Genomic DNA, 22435 nt, shown 5'->3' on the forward strand with positions numbered 1-22435 from the left:
GGGGACGACAGAGGATGAGATGGCTGGATGGCATCACTGTGAAAGGTTGTTGTTGAATCACGCGAATACACCGGGATTCTTGGCCCCCGGAGGAGAAGAATTCAATCCGGGGCCAGAGACGAGGCTTGATCGCTCAGAGCTTTTGTGTAATAAAGTTTTATTAAAGTATAAGGAGATAGAGAAAGCTTCTGACATAGGCATCAGAAGGGGGCAAAAAGAGTACCCGCTTGCTAGTGTTAACAATGAAGTTATATAATCCAAAGAATATCTGGAGGTTGTAAAGACCTCATCAGACCTACTCCCATAATTTGCATTTTAAGATAACACTGTCCTCAGGCAAGATACATCCTTGTAAAGACCAGGTCTACTCCCATAATTAACATTTTAAGATAACAGAAGGTGGAATCCAAAGACTGTCCTTAGGCAGGATACATTATTGGTATATAATCCTAAGGAATGTGGAGAAAGAAAAAAAGTTTGTCCTTTCTTCCTCCTTGAGAATTCCAGACCCCTCTCTCCTTGGGGACCCCTAGACTCCCTATCAACCTGCCTAGGAACTGACTCTCTCAACTGACTGGATGGACGTGAGTCTGAGTGAACTCCGGGAGTTGGTGATGGACAGGGAGGCCTGGCGTGCTGCGCTTCATGCGGTCGCAAAGAGTCGGACACGACTGAGCGACTGATCTGATCTGATCTGATAGAATATGTTACAGTATCCCTTCTGTTTTATGTTTTGATTTAGGCAGCAAAATTTTAGCTCCCTTACCAGGGATCAAACCTGCACACCCTATGTTGAAAGTCTTAACCACTGGACCACCAGGAAAGTCCTAGGTCTTCTTTTTTATTTCCCTGATCCCCCCAGTAGAGGCTTATCAGTTTTGTGCATCTTTAAGAAAAAAAAGCTCTTGCTTTTATTGACTTGTCCTATTGGTCTTTTGATGTCTGATTTTAAAATATTCTCTTTCATCTATATCGCTCCCACTCTCTGCTATCTTTGACACTATGTGTAGTTCTTTTTCTAATTTCTTTAGTTGGTAGGTTAGATTGTTTATTTGAGATTTTTCTTGCTTCTTGAGATAGGCTTTTATCCATATAAATTTCCCTCTAGAACTGCTTTTGCTGTGTTTTATAGATTTTGAAATTTTCTGTTTTTATTTTTATTTGCTTCAAGGTAATTCCTCATTTTCTTTTGATTTCACATAGACCTATTGGTTATTAATAGCCTGTTGTTTAGTGCCCAGGTTTGATCCTCTTGAATTAAGTAATTGTCAAAATCACTGCGCCATCATATCTAGGTGATTTTATTTTATGACATGTTCTTTTCAACCCCTATCCCTTTTTTACTGTTTATATGTTCCACATCCAGTTCTTGTCACAGAGGTTGATGATAATAAATTATATTTTCCTACAAAATTTCCATAATAATTGGCATCGAGTTATGAAAATGAGTCTAAATTGATTTGATTTGTGCCAGTGGTCCATATAATGAGTTTCTAATCATATTCCTCTTATTCCTTTCATCTCTTTGAATGTACTTTCCAGGTATTTTGTCTCATTCCATTTCTCTACCAGTACTTTTGTTGATGGTTTGGTCCAGTGGTTGAAGGTGAGGAAAGTACTAGTTTCAGAGCAGAGACACATCACAAGGAAGTGAAGAACCAAGAGGGACATACATGGCTTATGTCAGTCCCTAACGTGTGGGATTTCAGCATTTCCTGCTTTCCTCCTGGTGAGACCCTGTCATCTTCAGGGATCATGAAAAAAAAAAAAAAAGCCTCTCAAATATATCCAGTTGTCTCCTAAGGGTGCCAACTAGAAACTTGTAATTGCTTCCAGTAATTAACAACTAAGAGAAAAGTTTTCAAAACGTTTTTGGCTCCCAAGCCTGCACTCCCATCGCTGCTGGTGGTGAAATGATAATTGCAGCTTTGATGGGAGGGGAGGGGAGGACACAGCATCTCAAACCTACATATCAGGGACCAACTGCCTGCCTCCCCTACACGAACTGGGTATAATGACCATCAGGGAGCCCACTCTCCTGGCAGCAGGTTGGTGTCAGGTAAGGGTGTTCTATTTCAGTCTGAGAGGGCAGAGTCTGTGAAAGAGAGGCAGATCAAGATGCTGAGTGATCATATCAGAAAGGGGCAGTCTTCTGTGTAGTCACTGGATTCAGTGCCAACACTATGCATAAGGTAGTAAAATCCTGAATCATGAGCCGAGATGGCAAAGAGAGATGGGGTCCTCACCCTAAACCAATCCCTGCTGGCTCCTCCTGAAGTTTAATTTAATCCTCACTGACAGTGGCTGTTGGACTTAGTCCAAGTGATAACAAAACCTGATTTTTATGAGGTGTTTAAAAATGTAGATATAAAATCAATTTTCTCTTGAGTCTGCCTCAGGGGAATCATAGACTAAATGTTCAGGATGCCTAGAGGGGCCACAAGAATAACTCCAGGGTGGTAATAAACAGTATGATGAGTCTGCAAAAATCATGTAATCCTATACAGAAAGTGAATGCAACTGGAAATGGCTTGAAGGGAAATGTTTTCTCTGACTCTGGATATTAACGGAGACAGTAATTGTGTCCTCACTGAAAACATCCGGAGTCCATTGATTATGGTGAGGCTGTCTTCACTCTTCATGTTATGAAATAAGCAGTTAAGGAAACTTCACATAATGCCGAGTTTCAGGCCGCAGCTCTCAGTCGTATATCGTACTGTTTCTGCCCATTTAAAAGGTATTTTAATATGAATCTAAATGCCTCTTACTTTAATTTATAAAATGCATAAGAATAGATCCCTTGCAGGTGCTGATTTGTACATATCTCCGGTATGTTAATATCATTTGAAAAGTATAAATCATTGCCGTATATTCAATTAACTCTGCTATTAATGAATAGATATATGTATCACTGGAAAATAATAATAATTTACTTTTTCCTTTTGTACTACTTCATCATGTGTGACTATTTTATGTCCCAAGTTAATGACTTTATATGGGATTATTTAACAATTTCTGGAGTACTTGCATTATAACTGCTTTTCTGAAATAAAAGCAAAAGTCTTCCTGTTTCCATCCTAATTCTGAGCCATCCTCATCTTCATGACACTACCTGGTCCTGGGGCAGGCTCCTCCCATATTCTCCTGGCAGGCAGCAGTGCATGTACATATACTAAGACACATGAAGCCTCATTTATAAGACAAAGTGTCTGTCTTAATAAAAATTATGAAATAGCAGCAGTCAAATATCAAAGAACAAGTTCTGAAAACAAAACTAAATATATATCTGAATTATTATATGAACAGTTAACTAACCTTTTGGCAAAGTTGGGGTTCAATGCACTATCTTTAGCAGTCCAGTGGGTTTCAAGTCCTCACTCTGTCCTAAGAGCAGATTTTGACAAATATTCAACCTCTCTGTGCTTATGTCACCCTCCTCTGTATCATTAACATCACATAAGTACCTGCCTCATAGATTGTTGAAGAATGAAGAAGTGATCATGTGTAGAGCCTACAGCTTTTAATTTTACATAGTAATGCTCTTTAAATATCATATGTGCAACTGTTTAAAGCTGCTGGTAACTGAAGAACATAAAGTAAATGTTTCTTAGTGGGAACTAAGGGTAAATGGAGAATACTGGATTTCAGCTGACATGATGCATGTAACCCACACCTCATGTTCCCATGCAGGACATTCTAACTCACAAGACAAATATCAGTGACTGTGAACCGGGAGGATGGCCAGCATTGATTTGACAATAGGCGTTATCTTCTTAATGCAGACGGTGGTTGGAGTCCTGGGGAATTTCTCACTCCTTTGCCATCATATCATCCTTCACTTCACTGGCTCCAGGTTAAGGTCCACGGATTTGATCCTTAAGCACCTGATTGTGGCTAACTCCTTGGTCCTCCTCTGTAAAGGGGTCCCCCAGACAATGGCAGTCTTTGGGTGGAAGCATATCCACAGTGATTTTGGCTGCAAACTTCTCTTCTTTCTGCACAGAGTGGGGAGGGGAGTGTCCATCGGTAGCATCTGCCTCTTGAGTGTCTTTCAGGTGATCATGATCAGTCCTTGGAACTCCAGGTGTGCAGTGCTGAAAGTTAAAGCTCCTAAGTACATCGTTCCCTCTATTTTCCTGTGTTGGATCCTGCAAATGCTGGTAAATTTCATTTTTCCTCTACATATAAATGGCAAATGGAATGACAAAAACAACACAAACAAGAAGGATTTTGGATACTGTTCTTCTACTCATCATGACAAAATCCAACAGTCATTGTCTGCAGCATTGCTAACACTCCCTGATGTTCTATGTTTGGGGCTCATGCTCTGGGCCAGCAGCTTCATGGTTTTCATCCTGTACAGACATAAGCATCGTGTCCAACACATTCGTAGGACTGATACCCCCACCAAATTCTCCCCTGAGTCCAGAGCTACCAAAACCATTCTTCTCCTGGTGAGCACTTTTGTCTATTTTTATACTCTTTCCTCCATTTTTCAACTCATGATGGCTCTTTTTGATTATCCCAGCTGGTTCCTTGTGAACATCACTGTAATCTTGGCTTTGTGTGTCCCAACTGTCAGTCCCTTTCTGCTCATGAGCTGTGACTGTAATGTACACAGGCTCTATTTTGCCTGGATAAGGAATACAAAGTCCCCTACTATTATGAGAAATGTGTGAATTGGGTGTATTTCTGAAGTGTATGGTTGACCATTCATTAATTCACCTCAGTTGTTGTTTAGACATTCAGTCATGTCTGACTCTTTGCGACCCCATGGACTGCAACACACCAGGCTTCCCTGTCCTTCAATACCTCCTGGAGTTTGCTCAGACTCATGTCCATTGAGTCGATGATATCATCCAACCATCTCTTCCTCTGTCATCCTCTTTTCCTGCCTTAAATCTTGCCCAGCCTCAGGGTCTTTTCTAATGAGTCATTTCTTTACATCAGGTAGCCAAAGTATTGGAGCCTCAGCATCAGTCCTTCTAATGAATATTCAGGATTGATTTCCTTTAGAATTGACTGGTTGGATCTCCTTGCAGTCCAAGGGACTGTCTAGAGTTTTCCCAAAACCACAGTCCAAATTATCAGTTCTTCAGTGGTCAACCTTCTTTATGGCTTCACCTCAGAGATCTAGCTAAAATTTTGAATCTCAAGAGAATAGTGAACATGACATGCTGAGCATCTTCTTCAAAATAAACAATTGTAATAGTATTGTCATGACATACAGTTATCTTGTAAAGAATTATATGGTTGAATTTTTCTAATACTTTCAGAAAATGAGTTCAGAATTCATGTGATAATAAAATCAAGTCTTGAAACAATCTGCATATTATAAGCTATTCAGGTGTGTACACCTGTTTTTTCAGTCTGCTATAGTATGTTTCCTAGAAGTTATACAGGCATGAACTTAAAGAGAAAGGTATGCATGACCGTGGGTTAGCATGTGCAATAGTCATTAATGAAAGAGAACAAGTTAATGTCCTCACAGAATAAAGAGTGACCTGGTGGGGAGTTGGAATTTAAAATACATCTCCTTCAGTAGAGACTTTGTCAGTCCATTATGAGTTTACAGATAACATGCCTAGAGAGGTGGTAGTACTTATTAGAAATATGTTGTTTGGAACTGAGATTAAAACATTTAAATACTTTCATGCAGAAATGACCAGACTGAAGTGAAGTGTACTTTCCAAAAAGAAACACAAAAACAAAAGAATATTCTAATATTTTAAAAATAATAGATGAACCATGTCAGCTGCTTTTTAAAATTAAAATGTATTTGATATATAGCATTATGTAAATTTAAAGTGTACAAAATATTGAAATAATTTTATTGTCTTATGTGTACATAGCTGTCGAGTTTCCCCAGCACCACTTTTGAAGAAACTACATTTTCTCCATTATATATTATATATATCTCCATTATATATTATTCCATCCATGTTTGCATGGTGAGATTTGGTCTGAGTCTGTTTCGTACTCATTCACAAAGGAGGTGTGTTAAGGCCTTTATAACAAGCGTGGAGAGGGAGGAGAGAAGATCCTGGGAGGAGAACATTCTCAAGAGCGAGGCCCACCAGCTCTCAGTGGTAGGGCTTATTTGTCATAGATTAATTGACCAATAGCACGTGGGTTTATTTCTGGCCTCTCTATTCTTTTCCAATTATTTATGTGTCTATTTTTGTGCCAGTTTGATACTGTTTTGGTGACTGTAGCTCTGTAGTATAGTCTGAAATCAAGGAGCTTGTTTCCTCCATTGTCTTCTTCTTCTTTTTTTTTTTTGAAAGCAGATACGTAATACGCTTACCAAATTCCAATGGTGTGACCGAATAGGATGGATATTCTCTTTCCCAAAACAGGAAATCAGAAAGAAGAAGCAACTCACTTGTTCAAGGCAGGTAAAATCCAAGGAGGGTAAATTCTGTCAGACTTTAAAGTTTGAGAAATATCATGTTTGGCTGAATATTCTGTCCCCTGGGCTACCCTGTGTACAACCCCACCTTTCAGACACCAGTGGCCATGACCACATGTACAGTGCATACTGTGGTTCATCACACCATTCATTAATAAGAGCAGCTGTTGCTTGGTGAAGTAATGGCTGAAGCTGGGGCTAGGATATATATGTATGTGTATATATATATATGTATATATATATTTCCTTTAGAATCCTATATTAAATAGTAGAAAAAGGAAGTGCTTTAAATAAGAAGTAAGAAGAACCATAATGATGGGCTATATCAGAGACACACAGAAGTCACCTAAAAGAACAGCCAATCACCAAGTTGGACAATTTGATTTTTTAACAAAGTGGTTTGGGATTATAACTCAAAGTATAAAAATTAATGTGTACCAGTGAAAACTGAAATGAAATACAATTGAAGAAATAATGTATTTGAGGAAACATAATTCCTTTTCAGAAAGATTCTATATAATTGTGTTAAAAGTTTATCATGAAAAAACGTGGAAAATAACATCCCATGCTTAAGTGTGGCATAGTGTCTTGCTTTCAATGAGTTCACCATGAAAAGGGACAAAAATAACATTTGATGAGTAAATCAGAGGCCCCTGCCTCATCCTGGAGACCTAGGTTAATTCAACAGTGATAAGTCATGTTGGTTGTATGGACCCTTGACATGATGAAATGAAAATGGCTCTTATACCTCTGCAGTCTTCCTCCCCAAAACACAGAACCCAAGTATAATCATGAAAGAAATGTCACATTCAGTTCAGTTCAGTTCAGTAGCTCAGTCGTGTCCAACTGTTTTCGATCCCATGAATCGCAGCACACCAGGCCTCCCTGTCCATCACCAACTCCCAGAGTTCACTCAGACTCACGTCCATCGAGTCAGTGATGCCATCCAGCCATCTCATCCTCTGTCGTCCCCTTTCCTCCTGCCCCCAATCCCTCCCAACATCAGAGTCTTTTCCAATGACTCAACTCTTTGCATGAGGTGGCCAAAGTACTGGAATTTTCAGCTTTAGCATCATTCCTTGCAAAGAACACCCAGGATTGATCTCCTTTAGAATGGACTGGTTGGATCTCCTTGCAGTCCAAGGGATTCTTAAGAGTCTTCTCCAACACCACAGTTCAAAAGCATCAATTCTTTGGCACTCAGCTTTCTTCACAGTCCAACTCTCACATTCATACATGACTACTGGAACAACCATAGCCTTGACTAGACGAACCTTTGTTGGCAAAGTGATGTCTCTGCTTTTGAATATGCTATCTAGGTTGGTCATAACTTTCCTTCCAAGGTGTAAGCATCTTTTCATTTCGTGGCTGCAATCACCATCTGCAGTGATTTTGGAGCCCCCAAAAATAAAGTCTGACACTGTTTCCACTGTTTCCCCATCTATTTCCCATGAAGTGATGGGACCAGATGCCATTATCTTCGTTTTCTGAATGTTGAGCTTTAAGCCAACTTTTTCACTCTCCTCTTTCACTTTATCAAGAGGCTTTTTAGTTCCTCTTCACTTTCTGCCATAAGCGTGGTGTCATTTGCATATCTGAGGTTATTGATATTTGTCCCAGCAATCTTGATTCCAGCTTGTGCTTCTTCCAGCCCAGCATTTCTCATGATGTACTGTGCATATAAATTAAATAAGCAGAGTGACAATATACAGCCTTGACATACTCCTTTTCCTATTTGGAACCAGTCTGTTGTTCCATGTCCAGTTCGAACTGTTGCTTCCTTACTTGCATATAGGTTTCTCAAGAGGCAGGTCAGGTGGTCTGGTATTCCCATCTCTTTCAGAATTTTCCACAGTTTATTGTGATCCACACAGTCAAAGGCTTTGGCAGAGTCAATAAAACAGAAATAGATGTTTTTCTGGAACTCTCTTGCTTTTTTGATGATCCAGCAGATGTTGGCAATTTGATCTCTGGTTCCTCTGCCTTTTCTAAAACTAGCTTGGACATCTGGAAGTTCACAGTTCATGTATTGCTGAAGCCTGGCTTGGAGAATTTTGAGCATTACTTTACTAGTGTGTGAGATGAGTGCAATTGTGTGGTAGTTTGAGCATTCTTTGGCATTCCCTTCCTTTGGAACTGGAATGAAAACTGATCTTTTCCAGTCCTTTGGCCACTGCTGAGTTTTCCAAATTTGCTGGCATATCGAGTGCAGCACTTTCACAGTATCATCTTTCAGGATTTGAAATAGCTCAACTGGAATACCATCACCTCCACTAGCTTTGTTCATAGTGATGCTTTCTAAGGCCCACTGGACTTCACATTCCAGGATGTCTGGCTCTAGGTGAGTGATCACACCATCGTGATTATCTTGATCATGATAGCTGTGAAAAGAAGAGAAGCGAAAAGCAAAGGAGAAAAGGAAAGATATAAGCATCTGAATGCAGAGTTCCAAAGAATAGCAAGGAGAGAAAAGAAAGCCTTCCTCAGTGATCAATGCAAAGAAATAGAGGAAGATAACAGAATGGGAAAGACTTGTGATCTCTTCAAGAAAATTAGAGATACCAAGGGAATATTTCATGCAAAGATGGGCTTGATAAAGGACAGAAATGGTATGGACCTAACAGAAGCAAAAGATATTAAGAAGAAGTGACAAGAATACACAGAAGAACTGTACAAGAAAGATCTTTCATGACCAAGACATCACCAGATGGTCAACACCGAAATCAGACTGGAATCAAGTTTGCAGGGAGAAATATCAATAACCTCAGATATGCAGATGACACAACCCTTATGGCAGAAAGCGAAGAAGAACTAAAGAGCCTCTTGATGAAAGTGAAAGAGGAGAGTGAAAAAGTTGGCTTAAAGCTCAAAATTTAGAAAACGAAGATCATGGCCTGTGGTCCCGTCACTTCAGGGCAAATAGATGGGGAAACAATGGAAACAGTGGCTGAGTTTATTTTTTGGGGCTCCAAAATCACTGCAGATGGTGATTGCAGCCATGAAATTAAGTGATGCTTGCTTCTTGGAGGAAAAGTTATGACCAACCTAGACAGCATATTAAAAAGCAGAGACATTACTTTGCCAACAAAGGTCCGTCTAGTCAAGGCTAAGTTTTTTCCAGTAGTCATGTATGGATGTTTGAGTTGGACTGAAAAAAAAGCTGAGAACTGCAGAATTGATGCTTTTGAGCTGTGGCATTGGAGAACACTCTTGAGACTCCCTTATATTTCAAGGAGATCCAACCAGTCCATCCTATAGGAAATCAGTCCTGAATATTCATTGGAAGGACTGATGCTGGCTGAAACCCCAATATTTTGGCCCATGATGAGAAGAACGGGCTCATTTGAAATGACCATTATGCTGGGAAGGATTGAAGGCAGGAGGAGAAGGGGACAACAGAGGATGAGATGGTTGGATGGCATCACCGACTCTATGGACATGAGTTTGAGTAAGCTCCAGGAGTTGGTGATGGACAGGGCAGCTTGCCATGGTGCAATCCATGGGGTCACAAAGAGTCAGACAAAAGATAAGACCACTAAAAATTGTGAGGGCATATCCCCTTATACTAGCTTCTTTCTTGTAAGAAACCATCACAGGAGGTAAAGATTGCTCATAGTGTTGAGAACATATTGATAATTATATAAATAATAAACAGTTCTCCTCTCATGGATGTGACATTATCTGGGTAGTCATGTAATATTACATGGCAAGTGGATTTTTCAGGTCCATTAAGTTTACTAAAGAGTTGATTCAAGATAGGGAATTTCCCCCAATTATCTGTGGGCCCAATGTAATTAATTCGGTTCAGTTGCTCACTCACGTCCAACTCTTTGTGACCCCACGACTGCAGCATGCCAGGCATCCCTGTCCAGCACCAACTGCTGGAGCTTGCTCAAACTCATGCCCATCAGGTCGGTGATGCCATGCGAGCATCTCATCTTGTCCTCCCCTTCTCCTGCCTTCAATCCTTCACAGCATCAGGGTCATTTCCACGAGTCCAATCTTCGCATTAGGTAGCCAAATTATTGGTGCTTCAGCTTCAGCATCAGTCCTTCCAGTGAATATTCAGGACTGATTTCCATTAGGACTGACTGGTCTGATCTCTGTGCAGTTAAGGAATTCTCAAGAGTCTTCTCCAACAACACAGTTCAAAAGCATCAATTCTTCTGTGCTCTGCTTTCTTTAGGTCCAACTCTCACATCCATACATCACTACAGGAAAAACCATAGCTTTGACTAGATGGACCTTTGTCAGTAAAGTAATGTCTCTGCTTTTTAATATGCTATCTAAGTTGATTATAACTTTGCTTCAAAGGATCAAGAATCTTTTAATTTCTTGGCTGCATGATCATCTGCAGTGATTTTGGAGCCCAACGAAATAAATTCTGTCACTGTTTCCATTGTTTCGCCATATATTTGACATGAAGTAGTGGGACCAGATGCCATGATCTTTGTATTTTCAATCTTGAGTTTTAAGCCAGTTTTTTCACTCTCCTCTTTCACATTCATCCAGAGGTTCTAGAGTTCTATAGTTTTTCACTTTCTGCCATAAGGATGCTGTCATTTGCATATCTGAAGTTATTGACATTTTTCCTGGCAATTGCTTCATCCAGCCTGGCATTTGCATGATGTACTCTGCATATAAGTTAAGTAAGCAGGGTGAGAATATACAGCCTTGATGTACTCCTTTCCCAATTTGGAGTCAGTCCATGGTTCCATGTTCGTTCTAACAGTTGCTTCTTGACTTGCATGCAGATTTCACAGGAGGCAGGTCAAGTGGTCTGGCACTCTCATCTGTTGAAGAATTTTCCACAGTTGATTGTGATCCACTCAGTCAAAGGCTTTGTTGTATCCAATAAAGCAGAAGTAGATGTTTTTCTGGAACTCTCTTGCTTTTTTGATGATCCAGCAGATGTTGGTAATTTGATCTCTGGTTCCTCTGCCTTTTCTAAATCCAGCTTGTACATCTGGAAGTTCTTGGTTCACATACTGTTGAAGCGTGGCTTGGAGAATTTTGATCATTACTTTGCTAGCGTGTGAGATGAGTGCAATTGTGTGGTAGTTTGAGGATTCTTTGGCATTGCCTTTCTTTGGGATTGGAATGAAAACGGATCTCTTCCAATTCTGTGGCCACTGCTGAGTTTTCCAAATTTGCTGGCCTATTAAGTGCAGCACGTTCACAGCATCATCTTTTAGGACTTGAAATAGCTCATCTGGAATTCCATCACCTCCACTAGCTTTGTTCATCCTGATGCCTCCTAAGGCGTATTTGACTTCAGACTCCAGGATGTCTGGCTCTAGGTGAGTGTGAATGATCACACCATCGTGGTTATCTGGGTCATGAGATTGTTTTGTATAGTCTTCTGTGTCTTCTTGCCACCTCTTCTTAATATCTTCTGCTTCTGTTCAGTCCATACCATTTCTGTCCTTTATTGTGCCCATCTCTGCATGAAATGTTCCCTTGGTATCGCCAATTTTCTTGAAGAGATACCTCATCTTTCTCATTCTATTGGTTTCCTCTATGTCTTTGTATTGATCACTGAGGCAGGCTTTCTTATCTCTCCTTGTTATTCCCTGGATGTCTGTATTCAGATGGGTGTATCTTTCCTTTTCTCCTTTTCCTTTATCGTCTCTTTTTTTTCTCAGCTAATTGTAAGGCCTCCTCAGACAACCATTTCGTCTTTTAGCATTTCTTTTTCTTGGGGGTGGTCTTGAACACTGCCTCCTGTACAATGTCAGCAACCTCTGTCCACAGTTCTTCAGGCACTCTGTCTATCAGATCTAATCACTTGAATCTGTTTGTCACTTCCACTGTATAATTGTAAGGCATTTGATTGAGGTCATACGTGAGTGGTCTAGTGGTTTTCCCTACTTTCTTCAATTTCAGTCTGCCTTTGGCAATAAGGAGTTCATGATATGAGCCACAGTCAGCTCCTGGTCTTGTTTTTGCTGACTGTATAGAGCCTCTCCATCTTTGGCTGCAAAGAATATAATCAATCTGATTTTGGTGTTGACCATCTGGTGATGTCCATCTGGTGTAGCGTTGTCTCTTGTGGCTTGAAATAGGTTGTTTGCTATGACCAGTGCATTGTCTTGGCAAAATTCTGTTAGCCTTTGCCCCGCTTCATTTTGTACTCCAAGGCCAAAGTTGCCTGTTACTCCAGGTATCTCTTGATTTCCTCCTTTTGTATTCCAGTCCCCTATGATAAAAAGGACGTCTTTTTTTGGTGTTAGTGCTAGAAGGTCTTGTAGGTCTTCATAGAACTGTTCAACTTCAGCTTCTTCAGCATTGCTGGTTGGGGCATCGGCCTGGATTACTGTGATATTGAATGCTTTGCTTTGGAAACGAACAGAGATCATTCTGTCATTTGTGAGATTACAGCCAAATACTGCATTTCAAACTCTTTTGTTAACTATGAGGGTTACTCCATTTCTTTTAAGGGATTCTTGCACATAGTAGTACATATAATGGTCATCTGAATTAAATTCACCCGTTCCAGCCCATTTTAATTCACTGATTCCTAAAATGTCGATGATCACTCCTCCCATCTCCTATTTGACCACTTCCAGTGTACCTTGATTCATGGATCTAACATTCCAGGTTCCTATGCAATACTGTTCTTTGCAGCATCGGACTTTACTTCCATCACCAGTCACGTTCACAACTGGGCTTTGTTTTTGCTTTGGCTTCTTCTCTTCATTCTTTCTAGAGATATTTCTCCACTCCTTTCTGGTAGCTGGACAGCCTCATGTAAATCAGTGAAGTCAAATCACGCTCTCACACCATACACACACACACACAATACTCAACATGGCTGCAAGAGTTAAATAGAAGACATGACACCAAAAACTGCTAGAAGAGAACATAGGCAAAACTTTCTCCAACATAAGTTCCAGGATCACCCTTGGAAGTCCCAGGATCAAAAAGACAGACTCTTACAGTTTGTACTACATTTTAGGCCTGCCTTAATAAAATACAGCAGCCTGGGAGGTTTAAACATAGATAGTTTTCACAGTTTTTCACATAGATAGTTTTTCACAGTTCTGGAGGCTAGAAGTACATGATCAAGTTGTCAGTGTGTTTGCTTTTTGTGAAGCTCCTACTTGCATTTCAGATTTTCTTTTAATTTTGCACAGATGCACTGGTTTTTAGTGGCATACTGTTTCATCTCCAAGGATGCTCCTAAATTAAGTACTTGATAAAATCATCAAGCCGTCAGATCTAGGTGCTTTTATTTTATAACTATTTTCAAATCCTCAAATCCTCTCTCTTTTTTCTATTTGTTTATTCTGCACCGAATTCTTATCACAGGGTTCAATAATAATAAAGTATATTTTCCTACAAAATTTCCATAATAATTGGCTTTGCATCATGAAAATGAGTCTAGATTGATATAAGTTGTGCCAGTGGTTCCTATCATGAGTTCTTGATGATATTCCTCCTTTTCCTTTTGTCTCTTTGAATATACTTCCCAGGTATTTTGTCTCATTCCATTTCTTTACCAATACTTTCATTGATGGTTCCATTCAATGGTTGAAGGTGAGGAAAGTACTAGTATTAGGGCAGAGATGCTCAGGGAAGTGAAGAATCCAGAAGGACGCAAATGGTTTGTGTCAGTCCCTAATGTGTGTGATTTCAGCATTTCTTCCTCGTGAGACCATCTCCTTCAGGGATCATGGAAAAGAAAATGCCTCTCAAGTACAGCCAGTTGTCTCTGAAGGGTGCTAACTAGAAACTTGTAATTGTTTCCAGTAATTAACAACTGAGAGAAAAGTTTCCAGAAGTGTTCTCAGCTCCCAGGCCTGCAGTCCCATCACTGCTGCAGGTGAAAGGATAATTGCAGTTTTGACAGGAGGGGAGGGGAGGACAGCATCTCAAACCCATTTATCAGGATCTGGCTGCCTCCCTCCCACACACATACGGGGTATAATGACCATCCCACCAAGCCCTTGTCCTGCCAGCTGGAAGGTATGTTCGTTGTACTTTCGTCTGAGCAGCAGAGTCTGTGAGAGAAAGGCATATCAAGATTCTGGGTAAGTGATCAGATCAGAAACAGACACCAACACCGATTTGTTGACATTCTAACAAATCTAGTATGTCAGTTTATGAAAGACACAAGAGCACATGCTTTACAAGTGCTAAATTTTGCCTCTGTGTCTTGTATGTAATGTCAGTTGCAAATATTAATTCATTGCTAATTTTTTCACTTGGCTCAGACAATAACACACTGTTCAGTATACGATCAGACAATAATAATTTTGTTTTTTCTTAAACTGTTTTATCACATGCTAGTGTTTTATGCCCTAAGGTTTATTGCCTACATATGATTATTCAAACATTTCTATAATATATGTTATTTCATTTGTGTTTCTATCATAGGAACAAAAGAGTCTTTCTGTTGCCATCCCCACAGTGAAGCATTCTCGTCTTCATGACATTGCCTTGTCCTGAGGCAGGTTCCTGCTGTATTCTACTGCCAGCAGTGATGTTCATGTATTAAGATGCTAAGACGTTATTCAGAATACGTGGTATCATAGAATAAAGCTTTACAAATAAATGGAATCATGTTATATGAAAATTACAAAATACCACAGGTCTACAATCAATAGTTGTGAAATCAAAATCAAATATAGATCTGGTTTATTATATGCTTGCAACTAACTAGCTGTTTGCATGGCTGGTGATCAGTGCACTCTTTTTTTTTTTTTTTGTCTTTGTCCGTGCCTCAAAGTTCATGGAATCTTAGATCCTGGACCAGGGATTGAACCTGGACCCTCTGTGATGGCAGACAGAGTCTTAATCATTTAAGCATCTGGGAAGTTTTCAAACCACTGTCTTCAGTAGCCAAATGGGATTCAGTCCTCACTGTGCATTAAGAAGCAGATTTGACAAATACTTAACCTGTCTAGGTATAGGTTACACTCCTCTGTATAACTAAGATCCCTTCAGTTCCTGCCTCAAAAATTTGTGAAGTAGAAGAAGTGATCACATGAGTATATCCAGTGATTAATTTTATTTATTAGTTCTCTTTAACTGTTATACATGGAACCCTTTAAAGGCTGCTGGTAACAGAAAACACAAGAAGCAAATATTTCCAAGTGGGAACTATTGTTAAGTGGAGAATATTGGATTACAGTTGACACTATGCATGTAGCCCATGCCTCATATTCCCACGCAGGACATTCTAACTCACAAGTACCAGTGACTGTGAACTGAGAGGATGGCTGGCAGCTTTTTCATAATAGGCATGATCATCTTAACACAGACTGTGGTTGGAATCCTGGGGAATTTCTCACTCCTTTGCAGTTATATCGTCCTTCACGTCATGGGTTACAGGTTAAGGTCCACAGATTTGATCCTTAAGCACCTGATTGTGGCCAACTCCTTGGTCCTCGTCTGTAAAGGGGTCCCCGAGACAATGGCAATCTTTGGGTGGAAGCAGATCCGCAGTGATTTTGGCTGCAAACTTCTCTTCTTTCTGCACAGAGTGGGGAGGGGAGTGTCCATCGGCAGCATCTGCCTCTTGAGTGTCTTTCAGGTGATCACAATCAGTCCCTGGAACTCCAGGTGTGCAGCGCTGAAAGTAACAGCTCCCAAGTACACCGTTCCCTCTCTTTTCCTGTGTTGGATCCTGCAAATGCTGGTAAATGTCATTTTTCCCATCTATATAACTGGCAAATGGAGTCACAATAACATCACAGAAGAAAGAGATTATGGCTGCTGTTTTAGTATTCTTACTGACCAGAAGAATATAAAAACCAGAGATGCCTTGTATGCAGCATTGCTGTCATCCCCTGATGTTTTATGTTTGGGGCTCACACTCTGGGCCGGCGGCTCCATGGTTCTCATCCTGTACAGACATAAGCAGCAGGTCCAGCACATTCGTAGGACCGATGCCTCCTCCAGGTCCTCCCCTGAGTCCAGAGCTACTAAAACCATCCTTCTCCTGGGGGGCACCTTCGTCTGCTTTTATACTCTTTCCTCCATCTTTCAAGTTCTTCTGGCTCTTTTTGTTCAGCCCAGCTGGTTCTTTGTGAACATGACTGTAATCATAGCAGCATGCTTCCCAAGTGTCAGCCCCTTTCTGCTCATGAGCCGTGACTCCAGTGTACAAAGGCTCTACTTTGCCTGGGAAAGAAATGCAGAGTCCTCTACTATTATGAGAAAAGTGTGAATTTTATTTATTTCTATAATGAGCCATTGCCAGCTCACTTATTCACCCTCAGAATCCTAATTTAAAATTTGAATTTCAAGATAATATACCGTTCATGTCAAATGTCTTCTTCAATATAAAGACCAATTGAAATATATTGTCATGAAATATGAATACCTCATAAAAAATCATATCATTGAAGTTTCCTTGTAGAAAAGGAGTTCACAAATTTATGCAATAAACAAGTCTTGAAATGATATGCATATTATAAAGTGTTCAAATGTGTTACTTTCAGTCTAACAGAACGAATTTCCCAGGAATGAAGTTGGTATGGAATTATAGATAAAAGTATACATGAAAATGGATCAGTGTGTACAGTAGTCAGAAATAAAATGGAAGAAATTAATGTCCTCACAGAGTAAAGAATACCCTGGTTACTACGCGAAGGTAAAATCAGGTAAAAATTTGGGAGCCAGTTACAAGTTTATAGTTCACATTGTTAAGAGAGATGGCAGTATTTATTAGAAAGAGTCTTGCAGGGAGATTAGCGCATTTAAATATTTTCATGTAGAAATGAGCAGTTTGAAGTGAAGTACAATACAAAACACACCGAAAGAAAAATATATTTCAGCAGACATAAAAAACTGAAATATATTTGACATATAACATTGTGTGAATTTTAAGTGTAAGATGTGATAATTTGTTACACATAAATATTGTAATGTGACTGCCATTACAACCACATATCGCAATGCATAACTTTTCTTTTACGTCAATTTTTTCCTTGAATTATAGTTGATTTACAGTATTATAGTAGTGGCAGAGTTACAATATTGTGGTTCAGTGTATAGGTTATACTTTGTTTAAAGTTATTATGAACTATTGGCTATATTCCCTGTGCTGTAAAGTATGTCCTTGTAGTTTATTTATTTTCTACATAGTAATGTGTACTTCTAAATCTTTACTGTGTCTTGCCCCTTCCCACTTTCTCTCTCCACTGGTAAGTACTCGTTTATTCTCTATATGTGAGAGTCTTTCTTTATATCATTATTTTCATCCATTTGTACTAGATTTAGATTCCTTATGTCAAGGGATAATATACAGTATTTAACTTTCTCTGTCTGACTTAATTCACTAAACACAATGATTTCCAGGTCCATCTGTGTTAGAAGCTGCAAAATTTTATTCTCAAAGGGTGAGGAATATTCCATTGTGTGTGTGTACTGAATTCATTAATTTTCTGGTGGAGACATTAGGGTTTTCTATAGAAAGTATTATTTCTCTATAGTAGTGACAGTTTTCTTCTCTTAGGCATTGGATGTCTCTTATTACTTTTTTGTCCAAATACTGTTAAACCAGAGTGGCAAGAGTGAGCATCCTTGTCTTGGTCCTGATTTTAGAGGAAAAAGCTTTCAGATATCCACCTCTGTGGGTTTGCCTTTGTTATGTGGAGATGTATTTTCTCTATGCTTATTTTTCTGAGAGTATTTACCATGAATGGATGTTAGATTTTGTCAACGCTTTTTCTATGTCTGTTGACACAATCTTGTGTTTATCTTCCTTTTTTAATGTGGTGTATCACGTGGATTGAGTTGTGGATTTTTAACCATCCTTGCATCTCTGGAACAATGCTACATGGTAATCATTTATGATATCTTTTATAGATTGTTGAATTCTGTTTGCTAATATTTTGTTGAAAATTTTTTTCAACCATATTCATCAAGAAAATGATCTGTAATTTTCTGTAGTGTCTCTTTATAGTACTGATATAAATGTAAAGATAGCCTGATAGAATAAATTTCAGAGTGTTCTCTTCCTCTTTAATTTTTTGGAATAGTTTAAGAAGGACAGATTTTATTTTTAAAAATGTTTCATAGGATCACATGTGACACCCTCAGGCCCTGGACATTGTTTTCTGGGAGGTTTTTGATTCAGTTCAGTTCAGTTCACTCGCTCAGTTGTGTCCGACTCTTTGTGACCCCATGAACTGCAGTACACCAGGCCTCCCTGCCCATCACCAACTCCTGGAGTTCACTCAGACTCATGTCCATTGAGTCAATGATGCCACCCAACCATCTCATCCTCTGTCGTCCCCTTCTCCTCTTGCCTTCAATCTTTCCCAGCATCAGGGTCTTTTCAAATGAGTCAGCTCTTCACAGAAGGTGGCCAAAGTATTGGAGTTTCAGCTTCAACATCAGTCCTTCCAATGAATATTAAGGACTGATTTCCTTTAGGATGGACTGGTTGGATCTCCTTGCAGTCCAAGGGACTCTAGAGAGTCTTCTCCAACACCACAGTTCAAAAGCATCAATTCTTGAGTGCTCAGCTTTCTTTATAGTCCAATGCTCACATCCATACGTGACTACTGGAAAAACCATAGCCTTGACTAGACAGACCTTTGTGGACAAAGTGATGTCTCTACTTTTCAATATGCTATCTAGGTTGGTCATAACTTTCCTTCTAAGGAGTAAGCGTCTTTTAATTTCATGGCTGCAATCCCATCTGCAGTGATTTTGGAGGGCCACCCCCCAAAATAAAATCAGCCACTGTTTCTACTGTTTCCCCATCTATTTGCCATGAAATGATGGGAGTGGATGCCATGATCTTAGTTTTCTGAATGTTGAGGTATAAGCCAACTTTTTCACTCTCCTCTTTCACTTTCATCAAGAGGCTTTTTAGTTCCTCTTCACTTTCTGCCATAAGGGTGGTGTCATCTGCATATCTGAGGTTATTGGTATTTCTCCCACAAATCTTGATTCCAGCTTGTGCTTCCTCCAGCCCAGCGTTTCTCATGATGTACTCTGCATATAAGTTAAATAAGCAGAGTGACAATATACAGCCTTGATGTACTCCTTTCCCTATTTAGAACTGGTCTGTTGTTCCATGTCCAGTTCTAACTGTTGCTTCCTGACCTGCATATAGGTTTCTCAAGAGGCAGGTCAGGTGGTCTGGTATTCCCACCTCTTTCAGAATTTTTCAGTTTATTGTGATCCACACATTAAAGGCGTTGGCATAGTCAATAAAGCAGCAATAGATGTTTTTCTGGAACTCTCTTGCTTTTTTGCAGATGTTGGCAATTTGATCTCTGGTTGGTTCCTCTGCCTTTTCTAAAACCAGTTGAACATCTGAAAGTTCACAGTTCATGTATTGCTGAAGCTTGACTTGGAGAATTTTGAGCATCACTGTACTAGTGTGTGAGATGAGTGCAATTGTGTAGTAGTTTTAGCATTCTTTGGCATTGCCTTTCTTTGGGATTGGAATGGAAATGGACCTTTTCCATTCCTGTGGCCCCTGCTGAATTTTCCAAATGTGCTGGCATATTGAGTGCATCACTTTCACAGCATCATCTTTTAGGACTTGAAATAGCTCATCTGGAATTCCATCACCTCCACTAGCTTTGTTCATAGTGATACTTCCTAAGACCCACTTGACTTCACATTGCAGGATGTCTGGCTCTAGGTGAGTGTGAATGATCACACCATCATGATTATCTAGCTTGTGAAGGTCTTTTTTCTATAGTTCTTCTGTGTATTCTTGCCACCTTTTCTTAATATCTTCTGCTTCTGTTAGGTCCATACCATCTTTGTCCTTTATTGCGCCCAACTTTGCATGAAATGTTCCCTTGGTGTCTCTAATTTTCTTGAAGAGATATCTAGTCTTTCCCATTCTATTGTTTTCCTCTATTTCTTGGCATTGATCACTGAAGGCTTTCTTATCTCTCCTTGCTATTCTTTGGAACTCTGCATTCAAATGAGTATATCTTTCCTTTTCTCCCTTGCTTTTCACGTCTCTTCCTTTCACAGCTATTTGTAAGGCCTCCTCAGACAGCCATTTTGCTTTTTTGCTTTCAAGATTGTCTATTTCTTCCTAATTCAGTCTTATTTTTTAATATAAATGTATTTATTTTAATTGGAGGCTAATTACAATATTGTATTGCTTTTGCCATACATCAACATGAATCCACCATGGGTGTACACGTGTTCCCCATCCTGAATCCCCCTGTCACGTCCCTCCCCATACTATCCCTCTGGGTCATCCCAGTGCACCCGCCCTGAGCATCAAAGACTGTTTCTAGAAATTTGGTCAGTTATGTGGATTTGGGTTTTTTCTTTAGATTTTTTCAGACATTTGAAATAGGCCTGTATTGATATAAAGTTTTCTCTTAGAAGTGTGTTTACTGTGTTCCATCGATTTTGGAAAGTTGTGTTGTTATTCTCATTTGTCTTCTGGTACTTTCTGATTTACTCTTGATATGTTGTTTGAACCTATTGAGAGGGTAACAGGCAGGAAGGCCAGGAGTCTCCAAGTGGAGGAAATAGCCTGCAAGTGTCAGACATTTTTGTCTCTCTTAAGTGGCAGGAGGAAACAAACTAGCAGTATTTTTTTCTTCTCTATACAAATTTAAAAGGAGGTTTCTCTTAACATACTGTGTTGCCATAATGACACCTGGTTTCACCTGAAGTTAACTATTCTCAAACCTTGACATAACCAATGCATTTTTCTTATAGAAATGTTTGTCTTAAGCTATTTAATGTACTGTGCATTTACCCCAAACTCTGTCTTCAAGTTGGTTCCGCCTAATGGCTGAGAACCTACTTGACAAACCAGAATATTATACTCAGATACTGTTCCCCTAATCTATGTAAACAAAATTATTTGTATGGTAACCTGCCCTTCTACAAGATTCAAGTTAATCATTTTATGGCCTGGGATGAGTCATCTAGTGTCAAGATTATCCCAAAATGCATCTTATGGATGAGGGGCCTTGTGCCATTCTGAGTTTTAAGACATTCCTTTCTTTCATTAACAGACAGTTAGTGACTATATAACATCCAGCTGAAGACTAGCAAGAGGGTACTCTTTCTGTCCCTTTCTGATGCCTATGTCAGAAGCTTACTGTATCTCCTTTATACTTTAATAAAACTTTATTACACAAAAGTTCTGAGTGATCAAGCCTCGTCTCTGGCCCCGTGTTGAAATCTTATCCTCCAGAGGCCAAAAATCCTGGCGTCTTTGTATTGTTCAACAACAACCTTTCACTCTCATATTTTAGTAATGTGTTGTTTAGTCTCCGTGAGTTTGTCTCTTTGCAGATTTATATCTGAGGTAAGTCTCTTGCAGGAAACATAGTGAAAGTACTCGTTTTTTTTTTTAATCCAGTTAGATGCTGGAACAGAAACCCTGTGGGTCAGGCCCAAGGTGAATCTCTTTCTTCTAAGCATGTGTTGTTCCTCTCCACACAGTGGGTTCATTTCCCCAGAGGAAGAAGACCTCTGAATCAATTGGGAACCATGGGCAGACAGGGGTCTGATGCTCTGCCTATGTGGGTGCCAATGGCTGTGCTGTCGCAGCCTCAAGTGCAAGCTCCCATTGTCCTTCACAGTTGAAGACTGCTCCCTGTCTTTGCAACCCCCACCCTGTTATGGAGCTGCTCTTTACAGCTTGCAGGAGCTCACGGGGACCCTAACCATTGGTTGGTAAGTGAGCTGTTGTGGAACAGCTCTGTCCCAGAACCAGGTTGTTCTGTGTCCCTTGGTGAAGTCTTCTCTCTGGTTGTAGGCTCCCTAGATCCAATGCAGCGATATGACATGGATTGAGTTGGGCAGAAGCATTTGCTGTGTTCAGGCTGGGCACATGAGTAGGTGGTAGGTTGTCGTGGGAAACTCTGCAGCCACTAGAGCAGACCCCTCTGTCTTGTCTGGGTGGAAAGTCCCTTGTGTCTCTAAAGTTTCCCCATCCTCTGTCACTCCTGCACTGTGTGAAACTGCTCCTCAGGGTAGGCAGTTCTTTGCATATTTACCTGCAAATTATCCCTGCATAATGAGCTGTAGTGAAATAGCTGTCATATGATCTCTGGGCTGCTTCTGGGG

At 39.9% G+C, this 22435-nt stretch overlaps 2 protein-coding genes across 2 annotated transcripts; both read left to right on the plus strand.

Annotated features, from left to right (window-relative positions):
* The first annotated feature begins 18 nt into the window (after window positions 1-18).
* On the plus strand, window positions 19-15216 carry LOC139177310 (vomeronasal type-1 receptor 4-like). The gene has a single exon (XM_070772263.1). It carries the CDS (start codon window positions 3738-3740, stop codon window positions 4677-4679), a length of 942 nt encoding a protein of 313 aa, XP_070628364.1. The 5' UTR covers window positions 19-3737; the 3' UTR covers window positions 4680-15216.
* Window positions 15208-19584, plus strand: LOC139177314 (vomeronasal type-1 receptor 4-like). The gene has a single exon (XM_070772269.1). The coding sequence runs from the start codon at window positions 15633-15635 to the stop codon at window positions 16584-16586; it is 954 nt and encodes a 317-aa protein (XP_070628370.1). The 5' UTR covers window positions 15208-15632; the 3' UTR covers window positions 16587-19584.
* Window positions 19585-22435: the final 2851 nt, after the last annotated feature.

This window comes from Bos indicus, chromosome 18 (assembly GCF_029378745.1).
Source record: "Bos indicus isolate NIAB-ARS_2022 breed Sahiwal x Tharparkar chromosome 18, NIAB-ARS_B.indTharparkar_mat_pri_1.0, whole genome shotgun sequence".
In the NCBI taxonomy this organism is placed as follows: Eukaryota; Metazoa; Chordata; class Mammalia; order Artiodactyla; family Bovidae; genus Bos; species Bos indicus.

Excerpts from the sequence above, each read along its gene's own strand:
- LOC139177310 (XM_070772263.1), top strand. The coding sequence starts at position 3,738 with ATGGCCAGCATTGATTTGACAATAGGCGTTATCTTCTTAATGCAGACG.
- LOC139177314 (XM_070772269.1), top strand. The coding sequence starts at position 15,633 with ATGGCTGGCAGCTTTTTCATAATAGGCATGATCATCTTAACACAGACT.